Source organism: Entelurus aequoreus, linkage group LG19, assembly GCF_033978785.1.
Source record: "Entelurus aequoreus isolate RoL-2023_Sb linkage group LG19, RoL_Eaeq_v1.1, whole genome shotgun sequence".
NCBI lineage: Eukaryota > Metazoa > Chordata > Actinopteri > Syngnathiformes > Syngnathidae > Entelurus > Entelurus aequoreus.
Window position 1 is genome coordinate 5,487,617 of NC_084749.1, and position 17,372 is coordinate 5,504,988.

A 17,372-nucleotide genomic window follows, 5' to 3' on the forward strand; every position below is an offset into this window, starting at 1 on the left:
CAGAACAAACTTGACTAATGAAACCCAAAGACTAGCACAAAGGCAATTAACTATGAACATGAAACAAAAACACTTACTGTGGCATGAAGCATGAACTATAGTAGACATGGGTAGTATGGATAATGTCACCAGGACGATCAACAGAAACAGGCATGATTAGTGACAGGTGCGCGAGTGCAAAGCGTGAGACAGGTGCGTGACATGAGGACAGGTGAAAACTAATGGGTAGTCATGGAAACAAAAACAATGGAGCGTAACTAAACAAAACAAAACTTGACTAAAACAAAACTTGATCACACAGACATGACAATATCAACCGATACCGATATATACAGTCGTGGAATTAACACATTATTATGCCTAATTTGGACAACCAGGTATGGTGAAGATAAGGTCCTTTTTAAAAATAATAATAAAATAAAATAAGATAAATAAATTCAAAACATTTTCTTGAATACAAAAGAAGGTAAAACAATATAAAAACTAGGGATGTCCGATAATATCGGCCTGCTGATATTATCGGCCGATAAATGCGTTAAAATTTAATATCGGAAATTATCGGTATCGGTTTTTTTTATTATCTGTATCGGTTTTTTTGTTTTTTGTTTTTTTTATTAAATCAACATAAAAAACACAAGATACACTTACAATTAGTGCACCAACCCAAAAAACCTCCCTCCCCCATTTCTTTCTGTTATCAATATTCTGCTTCCTACATTATATATCAATATATATCAATACAGTCTGCAAGGGATACAGTCCGTAAGCACACATGATTGTGCGTGCTGCTGCTCCACTAATAGTACTAACCTTTAACACTTCATTTTACTCATTTTCATTCATTACTAGTTTCTATGTAACTGTTTTTATATTGTTTTACTTTCTTTTGTATTTAAGAAAATGTTTTTAATTTATTTATCTTATTTTATTTTTAAAAAAAAGACCTTATCTTCACCATACCAAAATTTTTTTTTTTTTAAAAAAAAGAAGTTTTAAAATTTTTTTTTTTTTTTTTTTTTTTTTGTCCTGTCCAGCTTCTCAGGCAAATCATATAGTTGATGTAGATGCAGTGTTTCCCACACATTCATTTATTTGTGGCGGCCCGCCACGAAAGAATTACATCCGCCACAAATAAAAATTGAATTTTTTTTTTTTTTGTCCTCTCCAGCTTCTCAGGCAAATCATATAGTTGATGTAGATGCCCATATCGGCTGTTCAGATTTACTTTACAAAAGAGAAGTGTAGGATACTTCTCTTGTTGCCTTATTTGTATTTGACTTTATTAAATGTATTTCTATTAGAAACACAACATGTGTATATAACAAAGGGTGCAAAGTCTGCAGGCAGTAGGAAACACATGGTTAAGTGTAGGGAGTAAAACTGATGGCAGTCTAAAGTTCAAGATTTTTGGAGCTCTTTGTTCAGTGGATCAGATGTTTGATGAAGCTCTGTGTCTATCTACCACCACTACTGTTTTCTGTTTATTTGTTACTGACTGTGGCAGGACACCTCTGCCTCTGTTTCACTTTATGTTGCTGGTAAATAATATGCTTGTAGTAGTAGGCTAAAGTTACATTATTTAGTATGCACTAATTAAAGGGGCAGAGCTTTAAGAGACATTTTAGCTTTTACATTTTATAAGATATATTTTTTGTAAGAACCGCAATTAATAAATATATTTCAGTGAATAACTTATTGTTCAAATCTGTATATAAATATGTACATAAAGTGTTGTAATTATATTGTAAAATGGATGGACGTTTAAAACAAAACTGTTATTATTAATTAGTAAGTATACATTTTTTGAGCCTTTTTAGAGAAAATCATATCATTGTAGTAAATTATGCAAATTACTCGATGATGTCATGGTGACCACGCCCATAGCCACGCCCCCACCGCCACAGGTATCTTGGCAGTTTATGGGAAACACTGCTATTCAATTGAATATAAGTTGAAAAGGATTTGTTGTATTCTCTTTTTATTGACCATTTACACAACGTGACAACTTCCCTGCTTTTGGCTTTTGTACATTCATGACGTCATTTACCTCTGCCGTCACAGAAAAGTTTGGATGCAAGCTGAATTTGAACCCTGGCCGTCATTCCTCACGAGTACATATGCTTTATTTGTGGAAAGGATGACTTGCGGCGTCAGAGCATCGAGACATGAATCGATTAACGTGGACTTAAACAAGTTGAAAAACTTATTGGGGTGTTACCATTTAGTGGTCAATTGTACGGAATATGTACTGTGCTGTGCAATCTACTAATAAAAGCTTCAATCAATCAAACATGACGGAGCACCTGCCAGAGCACGCACGTGGAAATAGCTTGAGATTAAATATGCACGTAACAGAATGACGACCGCTACGTTCTAATCTGTGCACAAGAGAAGAGAAGATTAGGGGGAATTCCACGAGGAGACAGGATTGTGTGTGTGTGTGTGTGTGTGTGTGTGTGTGTGTGTGTGTGTGTGTGTACCATCTTGTTCTGTGATTTAGTTCTCAATCTCAGCCTGCACAGCTCACTTCATGCAACATGTATAATCAGCTGACACACACACACACACACACACACACACACACACACACACACACACACACACACACACACACACACACACACACACACACACACACACACACACACACACACACACACACACACACACACACACACACACACACACACACACACACACACACACACACACACACACACTTATTGTTGTATTTCTGACCTTCTTGAGACCGCCGTAAAAAAACTCCCTCTTTAGGACCAGCCTTTCTAGATATATAAAGAAGTGTATTTACAACATTAATAATATATAAATACTATGCACATATAAAAAAGGTAAGCTTTTAGTAATTTTTTTCTTTTTGTTGAATTGTTTGTTTATAAATGGCTTTTAATCTTCATTATTTACTTCAAGTTACCACAGTATGTCTATCTATTTTTTCTATTAATTTTGGCCAAAGGGGGCGCATTTCAATTTCTTACACACACTTGTTATTTCATATGTTGGCCAGAGGGGGAGCACTTTTAAAAGCGACACACAGTCAGTGTGAAAAATGCCTCCTTTTTGGGACCACCCTCATTTTGATAGATGTCACCACAAATGAGACATTGTCTATTAGATGCAATGTTATTGATTTGTTCACACCTCCTCATATGGAAGATACTTTTCCTTCTTCATGTCTCAACACTGTATACACACACACACACACACACTCTTGTACTTGTTACATTCTTGACACCTGAGAAAAATGCCTCCCTCTTTAGGACCAGCCTTTCTAGATATATAAAGAAGTGTATTTACAACATTAATAATACATACATACTATGCAAATATAAAAAAGCTTGTTGTGAAAAATGAGTTGGGATTTCACAAAAAAAAGGTCACAATTTCTGGCATTTGTTATAATAAAAGTCGTCATTTTACTCAACGCAAGTCAAAATTTGACAAGAAAAAGTGAACATTTGTGCAATGTTATGATAAAAGTTGAGACTTTACTCAATAACAGTCGCAATTTTACAAGAAAAGATGAACATTTTGGCAATTTTATGAAAAGAGTCGTCATTTTACTCGACAAAAGTCACAATTTTATAAGAAAACTTTACATTTTGGCAACATTTTAATAATAATCAACAATTTTACTTGGCAAAATGATGACAAAAGTCATAATTTTACTCAAAAATGTTTACTATTTTACAAGAACAACAAAATGAAATGGCAATATTGTGATAAAAGTCAGAATTGTATATGACAAATGTCACCATTTTGCATTAAAAATAATTTGACATTAAAAAGACATGATTTTACATTAAAAAGTAATAATTTTACAAGAATATATTGCAATAGGACAGAAGCAGAAAGAATATGAGATTCTAGTTCATTTATTTTTTGTTTGTAATTGGTTTTTAGTCTTCATTATTTACTTCAAGTTATTACAGTATGTCTCTATATACATATTTATTTATTATTTTTTAATTAATTTTGGCCAAAGGGGGCGCATTTCAATGTCTTACACACCCTTGTTATTTCATATGTTGACCAGAGGGGGAGCACTTTTAAAAGCGACACACAGTCAATGTGAAAAATGCCTCCTTTTTGGGACCACCCTCATTTTGATAGATGTCACCACAAATGAGACATTGTCTATTAGATGCAATGTTATTGATTTGTTCACACCTCCTCATATGGAAGATACTTTTCCTTCTTCATGTCTCAAGAAGGCTAGAAATACAAGAACACACACACACACACACACACACACACACACACACACACACACACACACACACACACACACACACACACACACACACACACACACACACACACAATAAACAGAGGAATGCTTAATCATTTTTTTACTACAATGTTATTTTATACATTTATTTTCAATGAAATGATTTATTTTTTAAATATCTGCCTATTTCTGTGAGTATTCTTTTATTTGACTGTAAACCTGCTGGTGAACTTGGTGTGTCGTCATATCAGATAAAAATTATATTTTAATTAACAACTAAATCTATACACTTTTTTCCAATAAATGAGATTCATGGCAAAATATTTGAAGTATCGATGTGAATATTTTTTATTTTATTGTTTGACCTGTTGCTGAACTTTATGTGTCATAAAATACAATTTAAACAAACTGACAAATAAATGTATATTTTTTTTAGATAAATTATATATATTTTTTGAATATTTTTATTTGAACTTTGTGTCATATAAAATACAATTGAATAAACTTCTATATAATAAACAATTTTATATATATAAGTATATATATGTATATATATACTGTATATATATATATATATATATATATATATATATATATATATATATATATATATATATATATATATATATATATATATATTAAATGTATTTTATTAACTGTATGAACCACTGATATACTGTATGTATACACAAATATATATACAGTATACATATATACATACATAACATATATACACACATACATTCAGTACACATACACGCACACACATATCCATCCATTTTCTACCGCTTGTCCCTTATGAAGTCGCGGAGGATGCACACACATATTACATACATATATATATACACGAACACATATATATACACATACATACATATATACACAGGTAGCATTCGTCGAGTAATAAAGTATTTATCGCTGAGGTGTACACCTATAAAATTTGCTAAAAAGATAGCCTACTAGCGTTAGCATGCTAACCGGTAGCATTCGTCGAGTAATAAAATATTTGACGCTGAAGTGTATAACTGCAAAATTTGCTAAAAAAAAGATAGCCTACTAGCATTAGCATGCTAACAGGTAGCATTTGTCAAGTAACAAAATATTTGGCTCTGAGGTGTATACCTCTAAAATCTGCGACAAAAACTAGCCTTCTAGCGTTAGCATGCTAACAGGTATCCTTCGTCAAGTAACAAAATATTTGACCCTGAGGTGTACACCTCTAAAATCTGCGACAAAAACTAGCCTACTAGCGTCAGCATGCTAACAGGTATCATTCGTCAAGTAACACAATATTTGACCCTGAGGTGTACACCTCTAAAATCTGCGACAAAAACTAGCCTACTAGCGTTAGCATGCTAACAGGTATCATTCGTCAAGTAACAAAATATTTGACCCTGAGGTGTATACCTCTAAAATCTGCGACAAAAACTAGCCTACTAGCGTTAGCATGCTAACCGGTAGCATTCGTCGAGTAATAAAATATTTGACGCTGAAGTGTATAACTGCAAAATTTGCTAAAAAAAAGATAGCCTACTAGCATTAGCATGCTAACAAGTAGCATTTGTCAAGTAATAAAATATTTGGCTCTGAGGTGTACACCTCTAAAATCTGCGACAAAAACTAGCCTTCTAGCGTTAGCATGCTAACAGGTATCCTTCGTCAAGTAACAAAATATTTGACCCTGAGGTGTATACCTCTAAAATCTGCGACAAAAACTAGCCTACTAGCGTTAGCATGCTAACAGGTATCATTCGTCAAGTAACAAAATATTTGACCCTGAGGTGTACACCTCTAAAATCTGCGACAAAAACTAGCCTACTAGCGTTAGCATGCTAACAGGTATCATTCGTCAAGTAACAAAATATTTGACCCTGAGGTGTACACCTCTAAAATCTGCGACAAAAACTAGCCTACTAGCGTTAGCATGCTAACAGGTATCATTCGTCAAGTAACAAAATATTTGACCCTGAGGTGTACACCTCTAAAATCTGCGACAAAAACTAGCCTACTAGCGTTAGCATGCTAACAGGTATCATTCGTCAAGTAACAAAATATTTGACCCTGAGGTGTACACCTCTAAAATCTGCGACAAAAACTAGCCTACTAGCGTTAGCATGCTAACAGGTATCATTCGTCAAGTAACAAAATATTTGACCCTGAGGTGTATACCTCTAAAATCTGCGACAAAAACTAGCCTACTAGCGTTAGCATGCTAACCGGTAGCATTCGTCGAGTAATAAAATATTTGACGCTGAAGTGTATAACTGCAAAATTTGCTAAAAAAAAGATAGCCTACTAGCATTAGCATGCTAACAGGTAGCATTTGTCAAGTAACAAAATATTTGGCTCTGAGGTGTACACCTCTAAAATCTGCGACAAAAACTAGCCTTCTAGCGTTAGCATGCTAACAGGTATCATTCGTCAAGTAACAAAATATTTGACCCTGAGGTGTATACCTCTAAAATCTGTGACAAAAACTAGCCTACTAGCGTTAGCATGCTAACAGGTATCATTCGTCAAGTAACACAATATTTGACCCTGAGGTGTACACCTCTAAAATCTGCGACAAAAACTAGCCTACTAGCGTTAGCATGCTAACAGGTATCATTCGTCAAGTAACAAAATATTTGACCCTGAGGTGTATACCTCTAAAATCTGCGACAAAAACTAGCCTACTAGCGTTAGCATGCTAACCGGTAGCATTCGTCGAGTAATAAAATATTTGACGCTGAAGTGTATAACTGCAAAATTTGCTAAAAAAAAGATAGCCTACTAGCATTAGCATGCTAACAGGTAGCATTTGTCAAGTAACAAAATATTTGGCTCTGAGGTGTACACCTCTAAAATCTGCGACAAAAACTAGCCTTCTAGCGTTAGCATGCTAACAGGTATCCTTCGTCAAGTAACAAAATATTTGACCCTGAGGTGTATACCTCTAAAATCTGCGACAAAAACTAGCCTACTAGCGTTAGCATGCTAACAGGTATCATTCGTCAAGTAACAAAATATTTGACCCTGAGGTGTACACCTCTAAAATCTGCGACAAAAACTAGCCTACTAGCGTTAGCATGCTAACAGGTATCATTCGTCAAGTAACAAAATATTTGACCCTGAGGTGTACACCTCTAAAATCTGCGACAAAAACTAGCCTACTAGCGTTAGCATGCTAACAGGTATCATTCGTCAAGTAACAAAATATTTGACCCTGAGGTGTATACCTCTAAAATCTGCGACAAAAACTAGCCTACTAGCGTTAGCATGCTAACCGGTAGCATTCGTCGAGTAATAAAATATTTGACGCTGAAGTGTATAACTGCAAAATTTGCTAAAAAAAAGATAGCCTACTAGCATTAGCATGCTAACAGGTAGCATTTGTCAAGTAACAAAATATTTGGCTCTGAGGTGTACACCTCTAAAATCTGCGACAAAAACTAGCCTTCTAGCGTTAGCATGCTAACAGGTATCATTCGTCAAGTAACAAAATATTTGACCCTGAGGTGTATACCTCTAAAATCTGTGACAAAAACTAGCCTACTAGCGTTAGCATGCTAACAGGTATCATTCGTCAAGTAACAAAATATTTGACCCTGAGGTGTACACCTCTAAAATCTGCGACAAAAACTAGCCTACTAGCGTTAGCATGCTAACAGGTATCATTCGTCAAGTAACAAAATAATTGACGCTGAGGTGTATACCAATAAAATTTGCTAAAAAAAGATAGCCTACTAGGTTTAGCATGCTAACAGGTAGCATTTATCGAGTGTTAAAATATTTGACACAGAGATGCATACCTAAAAAATTTGCAAAAAAAGATAGCCTGCTAGTGTTAGCATGCTAATAAATAGTATTCGTCAAGTAACAAAATATTTGACGCTAAGGTTTATACCTCTAAAATTTGGGACAAAAGCTAGCCTACTAGCGTTAGCATGCTAACAGGTAGCATTAGTCAAGTAACAAAATATTTGACAATGAGGTGTACACCTATAAAATTAGCTAAAAAAAGCTAGCCCACTAGCATTTGCATGCTAACAGTTAGCATTCGTCAAGTAAGAAACTATTTGCTGCTAAGGTGTACACCTATAAAATGTGCTAAAAAAGCTAGACTACTAGGGTTAGCATGCTAACAAGTAGCATTCGTCAAGTAATATTTGCCGCTAAGGTGTACTGCTGTAAAATGTGCAAAAAGAAGTTATGATGCTAATCTCAGAATGCTAAAAAAGGGCCCTGAGAAATGAGAGTTGGTGGTGAGGGTGAGTCCACTGCACTGATACATGAGAGTTGGTGGTGAGGGTGTATGCTCTGCACTGAGACATGAGAGTTGGTGGTGAGGGTGAGTCCACTGCACTGATACATGAGAGTTGGTGGTGAGGGTGTATGAGACATGAGAGTTGGTGGTGAGGGTGTATGAGACATGAGAGTTGGTAGTGAGGGTGTATGAGAAATGAGAGTTGGTGGTGAGGGTGTATGAGACATGAGAGTTGGTGGTGAGGGTGTATGAGACATGAGAGTTGGTGGTGAGGGTGTATGAGAAATGAGAGTTGGTGGTGAGGGTGTATGAGACATGAGAGTTGGTGGTGAGGGTGTATGAGACATGAGAGTTGGTGGTGAGGGTGCATGAGACATGAGAGTTGGTGGTGAGGGTGTATGAGACATGAGAGTTGGTGGTGAGGGTGTATGAGACATGAGAGTTGGTGGTGAGGGTGTATGAGACATGAGAGTTGGTGGTGAGGGTGCATGAGACATGAGAGTTGGTGGTGAGGGTGTATGAGACATGAGAGTTGGTGGTGAGGGTGTATGAGACATGAAAGTTGGTGGTGAGGGTGTATGAGAAATGAGAGTTGGTGGTGAGGGTGTATGAGACATGAGAGTTGGTGGTGAGGGTGTATGAGACATGAGAGTTGGTGGTGAGGGTGCATGAGACATGAGAGTTGGTGGTGAGGGTGTATGAGACATGAGAGTTGGTGGTGAGGGTGTATGAGACATGAGAGTTGGTGGTGAGGGTGTATGAGAAATGAGAGTTGGTGGTGAGGGTGTATGAGACATGAGAGTTGGTGGTGAGGGTGTATGAGACATGAGAGTTGGTGGTGAGGGTGCATGAGACATGAGAGTTGGTGGTGAGGGTGTATGAGACATGAGAGTTGGTGGTGAGGGTGTATGAGACATGAGAGTTGGTGGTGAGGGTGTATGAGACATGAGAGTTGGTGGTGAGGGTGTATGAGACATGAGAGTTGGTGGTGAGGGTGTATGAGACATGAGAGTTGGTGGTGAGGGTGTATGAGACATGAGAGTTGGTGGTGAGGGTGTATGAGACATGAGAGTTGGTGGTGAGGGTGTATGAGACATGAGAGTTGGTGGTGAGGGTGTATGCTCTGCACTCACCCTGATATTGCTGCTGCTGCTCGGAGTCGTCATCTGCCAGGGCGCCAAGATGGCCGCTGTAGGACGGGTGTTGCTTGCCGGCCTCCGCCAAGGCCTCCATGCTGACCTTGTGAGGCCCGGGGCCCAGCAGGGAGTCCTGGTCCTTGCTGAAGCCCAGGATGACGTCGATGCTGTGGACGTGGCCCCCCACCGTCACCGTGCCTCCACCCTTGGCCAGGTCGTGGAAGTGGCTGGGTGAGAGGTCGTCCACCATGCTCATGGTGTCCAGGGATAGATGCATCCTCACCTGCAGCCACAGAGGGAGGAGGGAGGAGGGAGGAGAGAGGAGGGAGGAGGTCTTCATTGACAGATAGGAGGTCACAGATCACCTCCTTAAAGCCACTTAGGTGGTGTGGCCCCTCACATCACATTCTAGATGGTGATGAAAGGGCGCACACACCCAAGACTGACCTTTAGGTGCAAATCAAACCTTTATGGGTCTCCTTTATTCATGCTGAGCATACACCATGTACAGTATATACACTATGTACAGCATGTACACTATATACACTATATACAGCATGTACACTATATACAGAATGTACAGTATATACTGCATGTACACTATGTACACTATATACACTACATACAGCATGTACATTATATACACTATATACAGCATGTACACTATATACAGAATGTACAGTATATACTGCATGTACACTATGTACACTATATACACTACATACAGCATGTACATTATATACACTATATACAGCATGTACACTATATACAGAATGTACAGTATATACTGCATGTACACTATGTACACTATATACACTACATACAGCATGTACATTATATACACTATATACAGCATGTACATTATGTACACTATATACATTATGTACACTATATACACTATGTACAGCATGTACAGTATATACACTAAATAAACTATGTACAGCATGTACACTATATAAACTATGTACAGTATATACAGTATGTGTGCTCCAGCACAATCAGAGTTAATAATGGATTAGAATTATATAGTTCTGTCAATTATGATAATACACATTATTTACTTTTTGATTACAGACTTATTGATTTTTTTCAAGCAAAACCTAATCTCACTTTTTTTTTTGCATTCATCTATTATATTGTATACACACACACACACATTTTTATATACACGTATACAGTATATACACACATATATATATACACACACACATACATATATATATATATATATATATATATATATATATATATATATATATATATATATATATATATATATATATACACAAATATACATATATATGTTCATACACACACATTCATTTATACACATACTATAAAGATACACACATACTATATATATATACATACTATCAGTGTGTGAATGTGTGAATGTGGAAAATAGTGTCAAAGCGCTTTGAGTTCCTTAAAAAAAGATAGAAAAGCGCTATACAAGTACGACCCATTTTTACCATATACATACATATACTATGTGTAAATACATATGCTCTATAAATACACACACACATATATACATGTATATACACACACATATATGTTGACATACACAGGTATACATATACGCATACATATATACACACATATACATACATGTAGGATGTCGTTGTGGCTTGTGCAGCCCTTTGAGACACTTGTGATTTAGGGCTATATAAATAAACTTTGAAATATATATATATATAAATAAAAATATATATACAGTAAATATATCTATATACATATACATACATACATACAAATATACACACATAGATACATATATACATGCACATACATATACACATGTATACACATACACGGACATACATATACACACACACATATATATATATATATATATATATATATATATATATATATATATATATATATATATATATATATATATATATATATATATATATATATATATATATACACACAGTATATATACACACGCACACACATACAAATATACATATACATATATACAGTATATACGTATAATGTATATAAGTATACATAGTAGTGTTTATTATGTATCTCACATGTGCTGGTCTGGCCACAAAATTCCTTGAATCCTTGGTTATTATTATTTATTATTTACTTTTTTTTTGTTATTTGCTTATTTGTTGTATGCAGCTTTACATACTTAATATATATTTTTTGTATTAATAAAATATCAATTTACTAAGTTTTACTCAATGAATTTATACAAAACATTACAATGTTTTTTGTATACTTACCCATTTTTATGTGCTACCTTCTTGCTTCATATAGATTTTATTTGCATATTTACCCCTTTTTAACATGTGACTTTCTTGCTTTATATATATTTTATTTGCATATTTACCCCTTTTTAACATGTGACTCTCTTGCTTTATATATATTTTATTTGCATATTTACCCCTTTTTAACATGTGACTTTCTTGCTTTATATATATTGTATTTGCATATTTACCCCTTTTTTAACATGTGACTTTCCTGCTTCATAAATATTTTATTTGCATATTTACTCCTTTTTAACATGTGACTTTCTTGCTTTATATATTTTTTATTTGCATATTTACCCCTTTTAAACATGTGACTTTCTTGCTTTATATATATTGTATTTGCATATTTACCCCTTTTTTAACATGTGACTTTCCTGCTTCATAAATATTTTATTTGCATATTTACTCCTTTTTAACATGTGACTTTCTTGCTTTATATATTTTTTATTTGCATATTTACCCCTTTTTAACATGTGACTTTCCTGCTTCATGAATATTTTATTTGCATATTTACTCCTTTTTAACATGTGACTTTTTTGCTTTATATATTTTTTATTTGCATATTTACCCCTTTTTAACATGTGACTTTCCTGCTTTATATATATTTTATTTGCATATTTACCCCTTTTTAACATGTGACTCTCTTGCTTTATATATTTTTTATTTGCATATTTACCCCTTTTTAACATGTGACTTTCCTGCTTCATATACTTAAATATATTTTCTTGAAACCGTTTTTTTTTTTATTGTTAATTAATTAAAGTGTAAATCCACGTATTCATACAAATTTAAATATTACCTGTTACTTTTGTTTATTTACTTTTTAGTTTTCTTAACCACGTATCTAATGAACACAATTTAAATTTTTTCCACGACTCATTCGGTTTAAACTTCATGTTTTAGTTTTTTTTTTCTTGTGATTTGGCAAAACGAGGACTGTAAACATATTTCAGTGTACTGTTTATTTATTAGTCATGTTTAGGAGCAAGAAAATACATGGAACGAAAATATATTAAAATATGTTTGAAATAAATGGTGTAATAGTGAATTATTTATTTATGTAACTACTGTATGTATATACAGCATATATATATGTATGTGTATATATATATATATATATATATATATATATATATATATACATATATATATATATATATATATATATATATATATATATATATATATATATATATATATATATATATATATATATATATATATATATATATATAGTAGAGTTTTCTGTAGTTCATCCGTTATACAGTGCTCAATACCGGAGTAGAGCGGGATATAGGTTAGGTTGTAGGGATGTCCTACCTGCTGCTAGAAGTGAAGGTGTAGATCAGCAGAAGAAGTTCCTGATGCTCCTCACCGCGTCCACAGTACTCTCTCACCCTCACCCTCACCCTCACTCGGCCGCCTCTGCTTCCAATACATGCCCTTCTTGGGAAAATGTAGAAAAAAAAGTATATAATCAGCAAAAAAAACTAAAGTCCGGACACACGCTCTTGAATGAAGTGAAGTTTGGGAGTGCGGGGAGGAAAAGAGGCGATGGCGAGGAGGAGGAGGAGGAGGTGCAACAGGAGGATTAGCAGGACTTCTTAATTGGAGTCCTTCCCCTTTAAGAGTGATTGGCAGCTGTTTTCTGCTCAGCTAATTGTATTAAATGTCAATTTCATTCACGGCCCCGGGAGGAGGTCTCGGCTAATGACGCTCCAAATAAGACTTTTGTTTTTCCCCCACAAAAGATGAGCCGCAAAGTTTACGCTCGGAACCACCAAGACTTGATAGTGTGAAGCGGCGGGGGGAAAGAAACGTTGACATTACAACACTTGAAGTGTTACAGCTGGCTATTTATGTAAGTGTATAAGAATGTATAACTACTCATATTCAATTCAACTTTGATGTGTCCAAAGTGCGGCCCGGGAGACATTTGTGGTCACTTTGGAGAAATACTTGTCCACCTTGTTCACATCTCCCCAAACTTGTTCCATGTGTTTGTGATACAAACATGTTTTGTCTAACTATTATAGTTCCTAAATTATTAACTTTATATGTTATTAACGTGTAATTATTCATAACTAACACCCACCTTGTTCACATCTCCCCAAACTTGTTTTGTCAATCTATTATAGTTCCTAAATTATTAACTTTATATGTTATTAACGTGTAATTATTCATAACTAACACCCACCTTGTTCACATCTCCCCAAACTTGTTTTGTCTATCTATTATAGTTCCTAAATTATTAACTTTATATGTTATTAATGTGTAATTATTCATAACTAACACCCACCTTGTTCAAATCTCCCCAAACTTGTTCCATGTGTTTGTGCTACAAACATGTTTTGTCTATCTATTATAGTTCTTAAGTTATTAACTTTATATGTTATTAATGTGTAATTATTCATAACTAACACCCACCTTGTTCACATCTCCCCAAACTTGTTTTGTCAATCTATTATAGTTCCTAAATTATTAACTTTATATGTTATTAATGTGAAATTATTCATAACTAACACCCACCTTGTTCACATCTCCCCAAACTTGTTTTGTCAATCTATTATAGTTCCTAAATTATTAACTTTATATGTTATTAACGTGTAATTATTCATAACTAACACCCACCTTGTTCACATCTCCCCAAACTTGTTTTGTCTATCTATTATAGTTCTTAAGTTATTAACTTTATATGTTATTAACGTGTAATTAATGTGTAATTATTCATAACTAGCCCCCCACCTTGTTCACATCTCCCCAAACTTGTTTTGTCAATCTATTATAGTTCCTAAATTATTAACTTTATATGTTATTAACGTGTAATTATTCATAACTAACACCCACCTTGTTCACATCTCCCCAAACTTGTTTTGTCTATCTATTATAGTTCTTAAGTTATTAACTTTATATGTTATTAACGTGTAATTAATGTGTAATTATTCATAACTAGCCCCCCACCTTGTTCACATCTCCCCAAACTTGTTTTGTCAATATATTATAGTTCCTAAATTATTAACTTTATATGTTATTAACGTGTAATTATTCATAACTAACACCCACCTTGTTCACATCTCCCCAAACTTGTTCTGTCTAACTATTATAGTTTTTAATTGCACATTTTTTTTGGTCTATTATCGTTTTTCATAATTATTAGTTTTAAAGTGATTAAAGTTTCATGTTTTTTTTAATGTCATTAATAAGTAAATAATGTGTTAATAATCATAACAAGTATGTCCAAATCTCCCCAAACTTGTCCCACTTGTTTGTGCTGCAAATATTTGTGGCCTAACCTTTATAGTAACTACGTCAAATTGGTCGAATTATTATAGTTTTTAAGCAATTAACATGTTTTTTTTTAAGTTAATAATGTGTTATAATTCATAACCCATCTAGGTCAAAATCTCCCAAAACAATTGTGCTACAAACATTTTTGGTCCAATTATTATAGTTGATGTTATTAATGGTTTTTATGTCAATAAAGTGTAATTGACGTGTTATTAATCATAACTAGTCATAACTCATCATAACACAATGTTTTGTCTTTGCTAATTTACACAAGATTTTTACAGCGTTCCTACAAAATTTAAAAAATATATAAAAAATATACCAAAGTAGCCCCTTTCATCTTTAAAAATAAAATAAAAGTTTGGGCACCTTCGGTTTATATAATGCATGTCATTTAATTGAATATAAAGAGAGCAGGCTTATAATAGCACCTAATAACAAATAGCTTTGTGTTTAAATACATACATATACTTTTTTTACAGCCTTTTTACCAAATTAAAACGTACATAAAAATATATATTTAAATAGCCCCTCATTTCTTTTTCTTTTCAAAACTTTATGTAAACTCGCAAAATGAAAATAACAGGCTGTTTGTTTTTGCTAATAACAATAACACAATGTTTTGTCTTTGCTAATTTACACGAGATTTTTACAGCCTTCTTAAAAATTTTTAAAAAATAAACCAAAGTAGCCCCTCTCTTTAATATTTTTTCAAAATAAAAGTTTGGGCACCTTCGGTTTATATAATGCATGTAATTTAATTGAAAATAAAGAGAGCAGGCTTATAATAGTACCTAATAACAAATAGCTGTGTGTTTAAATACATACATATACTTCTTTTACAGCCTTTTTACCAAATTAAAACGTATATAAAAATATATATTTAAATAGCCCCTCATTTAAAAAAAAAAAAATTTCAAAACAACTTTATGTACACAATGTTTTGTCTTTGCTAATTTACACATGAGATTTTTACAGCCTTCATACAAAATTTAAAAAAAATATAAAAAAATATACCAAAGTAGCCCCTCTCTTTAATATTTTTCAAAATAAAAGTTTGGGCACCCTGGGTTTATATAATGCATGTAATTTAATTGAATATAAAGAGAGCAGGCTTATAATAGTACCTAATAACAAATAGCTGTGTGTTTAAATACATACATATACTTCTTTTACAGCCTTTTTACCAAATTAAAACGTATATAAAAATATATATTTAAATAGCCCCTCATTTCTTTTTTTTTCAAAACAACTTTATGTAAACTCGCAATATGACAATAACAGGCTGTTTGTCCTTGCTGATAACAATAACACAATGTTTTGTCTTTGCTAATTTACACGAGATTTTTACAGCCTTCTTAAAAAAATCTAAAAATATACCAAAGTAGCCCCTCTCCTTAATATTTTTCAAAATAAAAGTTTGGGCACCTTCGGTTTATATAATGCATATCATTTAATTGAATATAAAGAAAGCAGGCTTATAATAGTACCTAATAACAAATAGCTGTGTGTTTAAATACATACATATACTTCTTTTACAGCCTTTTTACCAAATTAAAACGTATATAAAAATATATATTTAAATAGCCCCTCATTTCTTTTTTTTCAAAACAACTTTATGTACACTCGCAAAATGAAAATAACAGGCTGTTTGTCCTTGCTAATAACAATAACACAATGTTTTGTCTTTGCTAATTTACACGAGATTTTTACAGCCTTCTTAAAAAAATTAAAAAATATACCAAAGTAGCCCCTCGCTTTAATATTTTTCAAAATAAAAGTTTGGGCACCCTGGGTTTATATAATGCATGTAATTTAATTGAATATAAAGAGAGCAGGCTTATAATAGTACCTAATAACAAATAGCTGTGTATTTAAATACATACATATACTTCTTTTACAGCCTTTTTACCAAATTAAAACGTACATAAAAATATATATTTAAATAGCCCCTCATTTCTTTTTCTTTTTTTTCCAAAACTTTATGTAAACTCGCAAAATGAAAATAACAGGCTGTTTGTTTTTGCTAATAACAATAACACAATGTTTTGTCTTTGCTAATTTACACGAGATTTTTACAGCCTTCTTAAATTTTTTTTTAAATATACCAAAGTAACCCCTCTCTTTAATATTTTTTCAAAATAAAAGTTTGGGCACCTTCGGTTTATATAATGCATGTA

At 33.5% G+C, this 17,372-nt stretch overlaps 1 protein-coding gene across 1 annotated transcript in view; it reads right to left on the bottom strand.

The window, feature by feature from the left end:
- The window catches only part of rx1 (retinal homeobox gene 1), a 27,802-nt gene extending 12,221 nt beyond the window's left edge, over window positions 1-15,581 (bottom strand). The window contains exons 1-3 of the mRNA XM_062027734.1: window positions 14,650-15,581; window positions 13,225-14,535; window positions 9,632-9,917 (exon numbers count right to left, since the gene is read on the bottom strand). Coding sequence (XP_061883718.1) covers window positions 9,632-9,911 — 280 coding nt within the window. The 5' untranslated portion in view covers window positions 9,912-9,917; window positions 13,225-14,535; window positions 14,650-15,581. The remainder of the gene's footprint in view (window positions 1-9,631; window positions 9,918-13,224; window positions 14,536-14,649) is intronic.
- Between the last annotated feature and the right edge of the window lie 1,791 nt (window positions 15,582-17,372).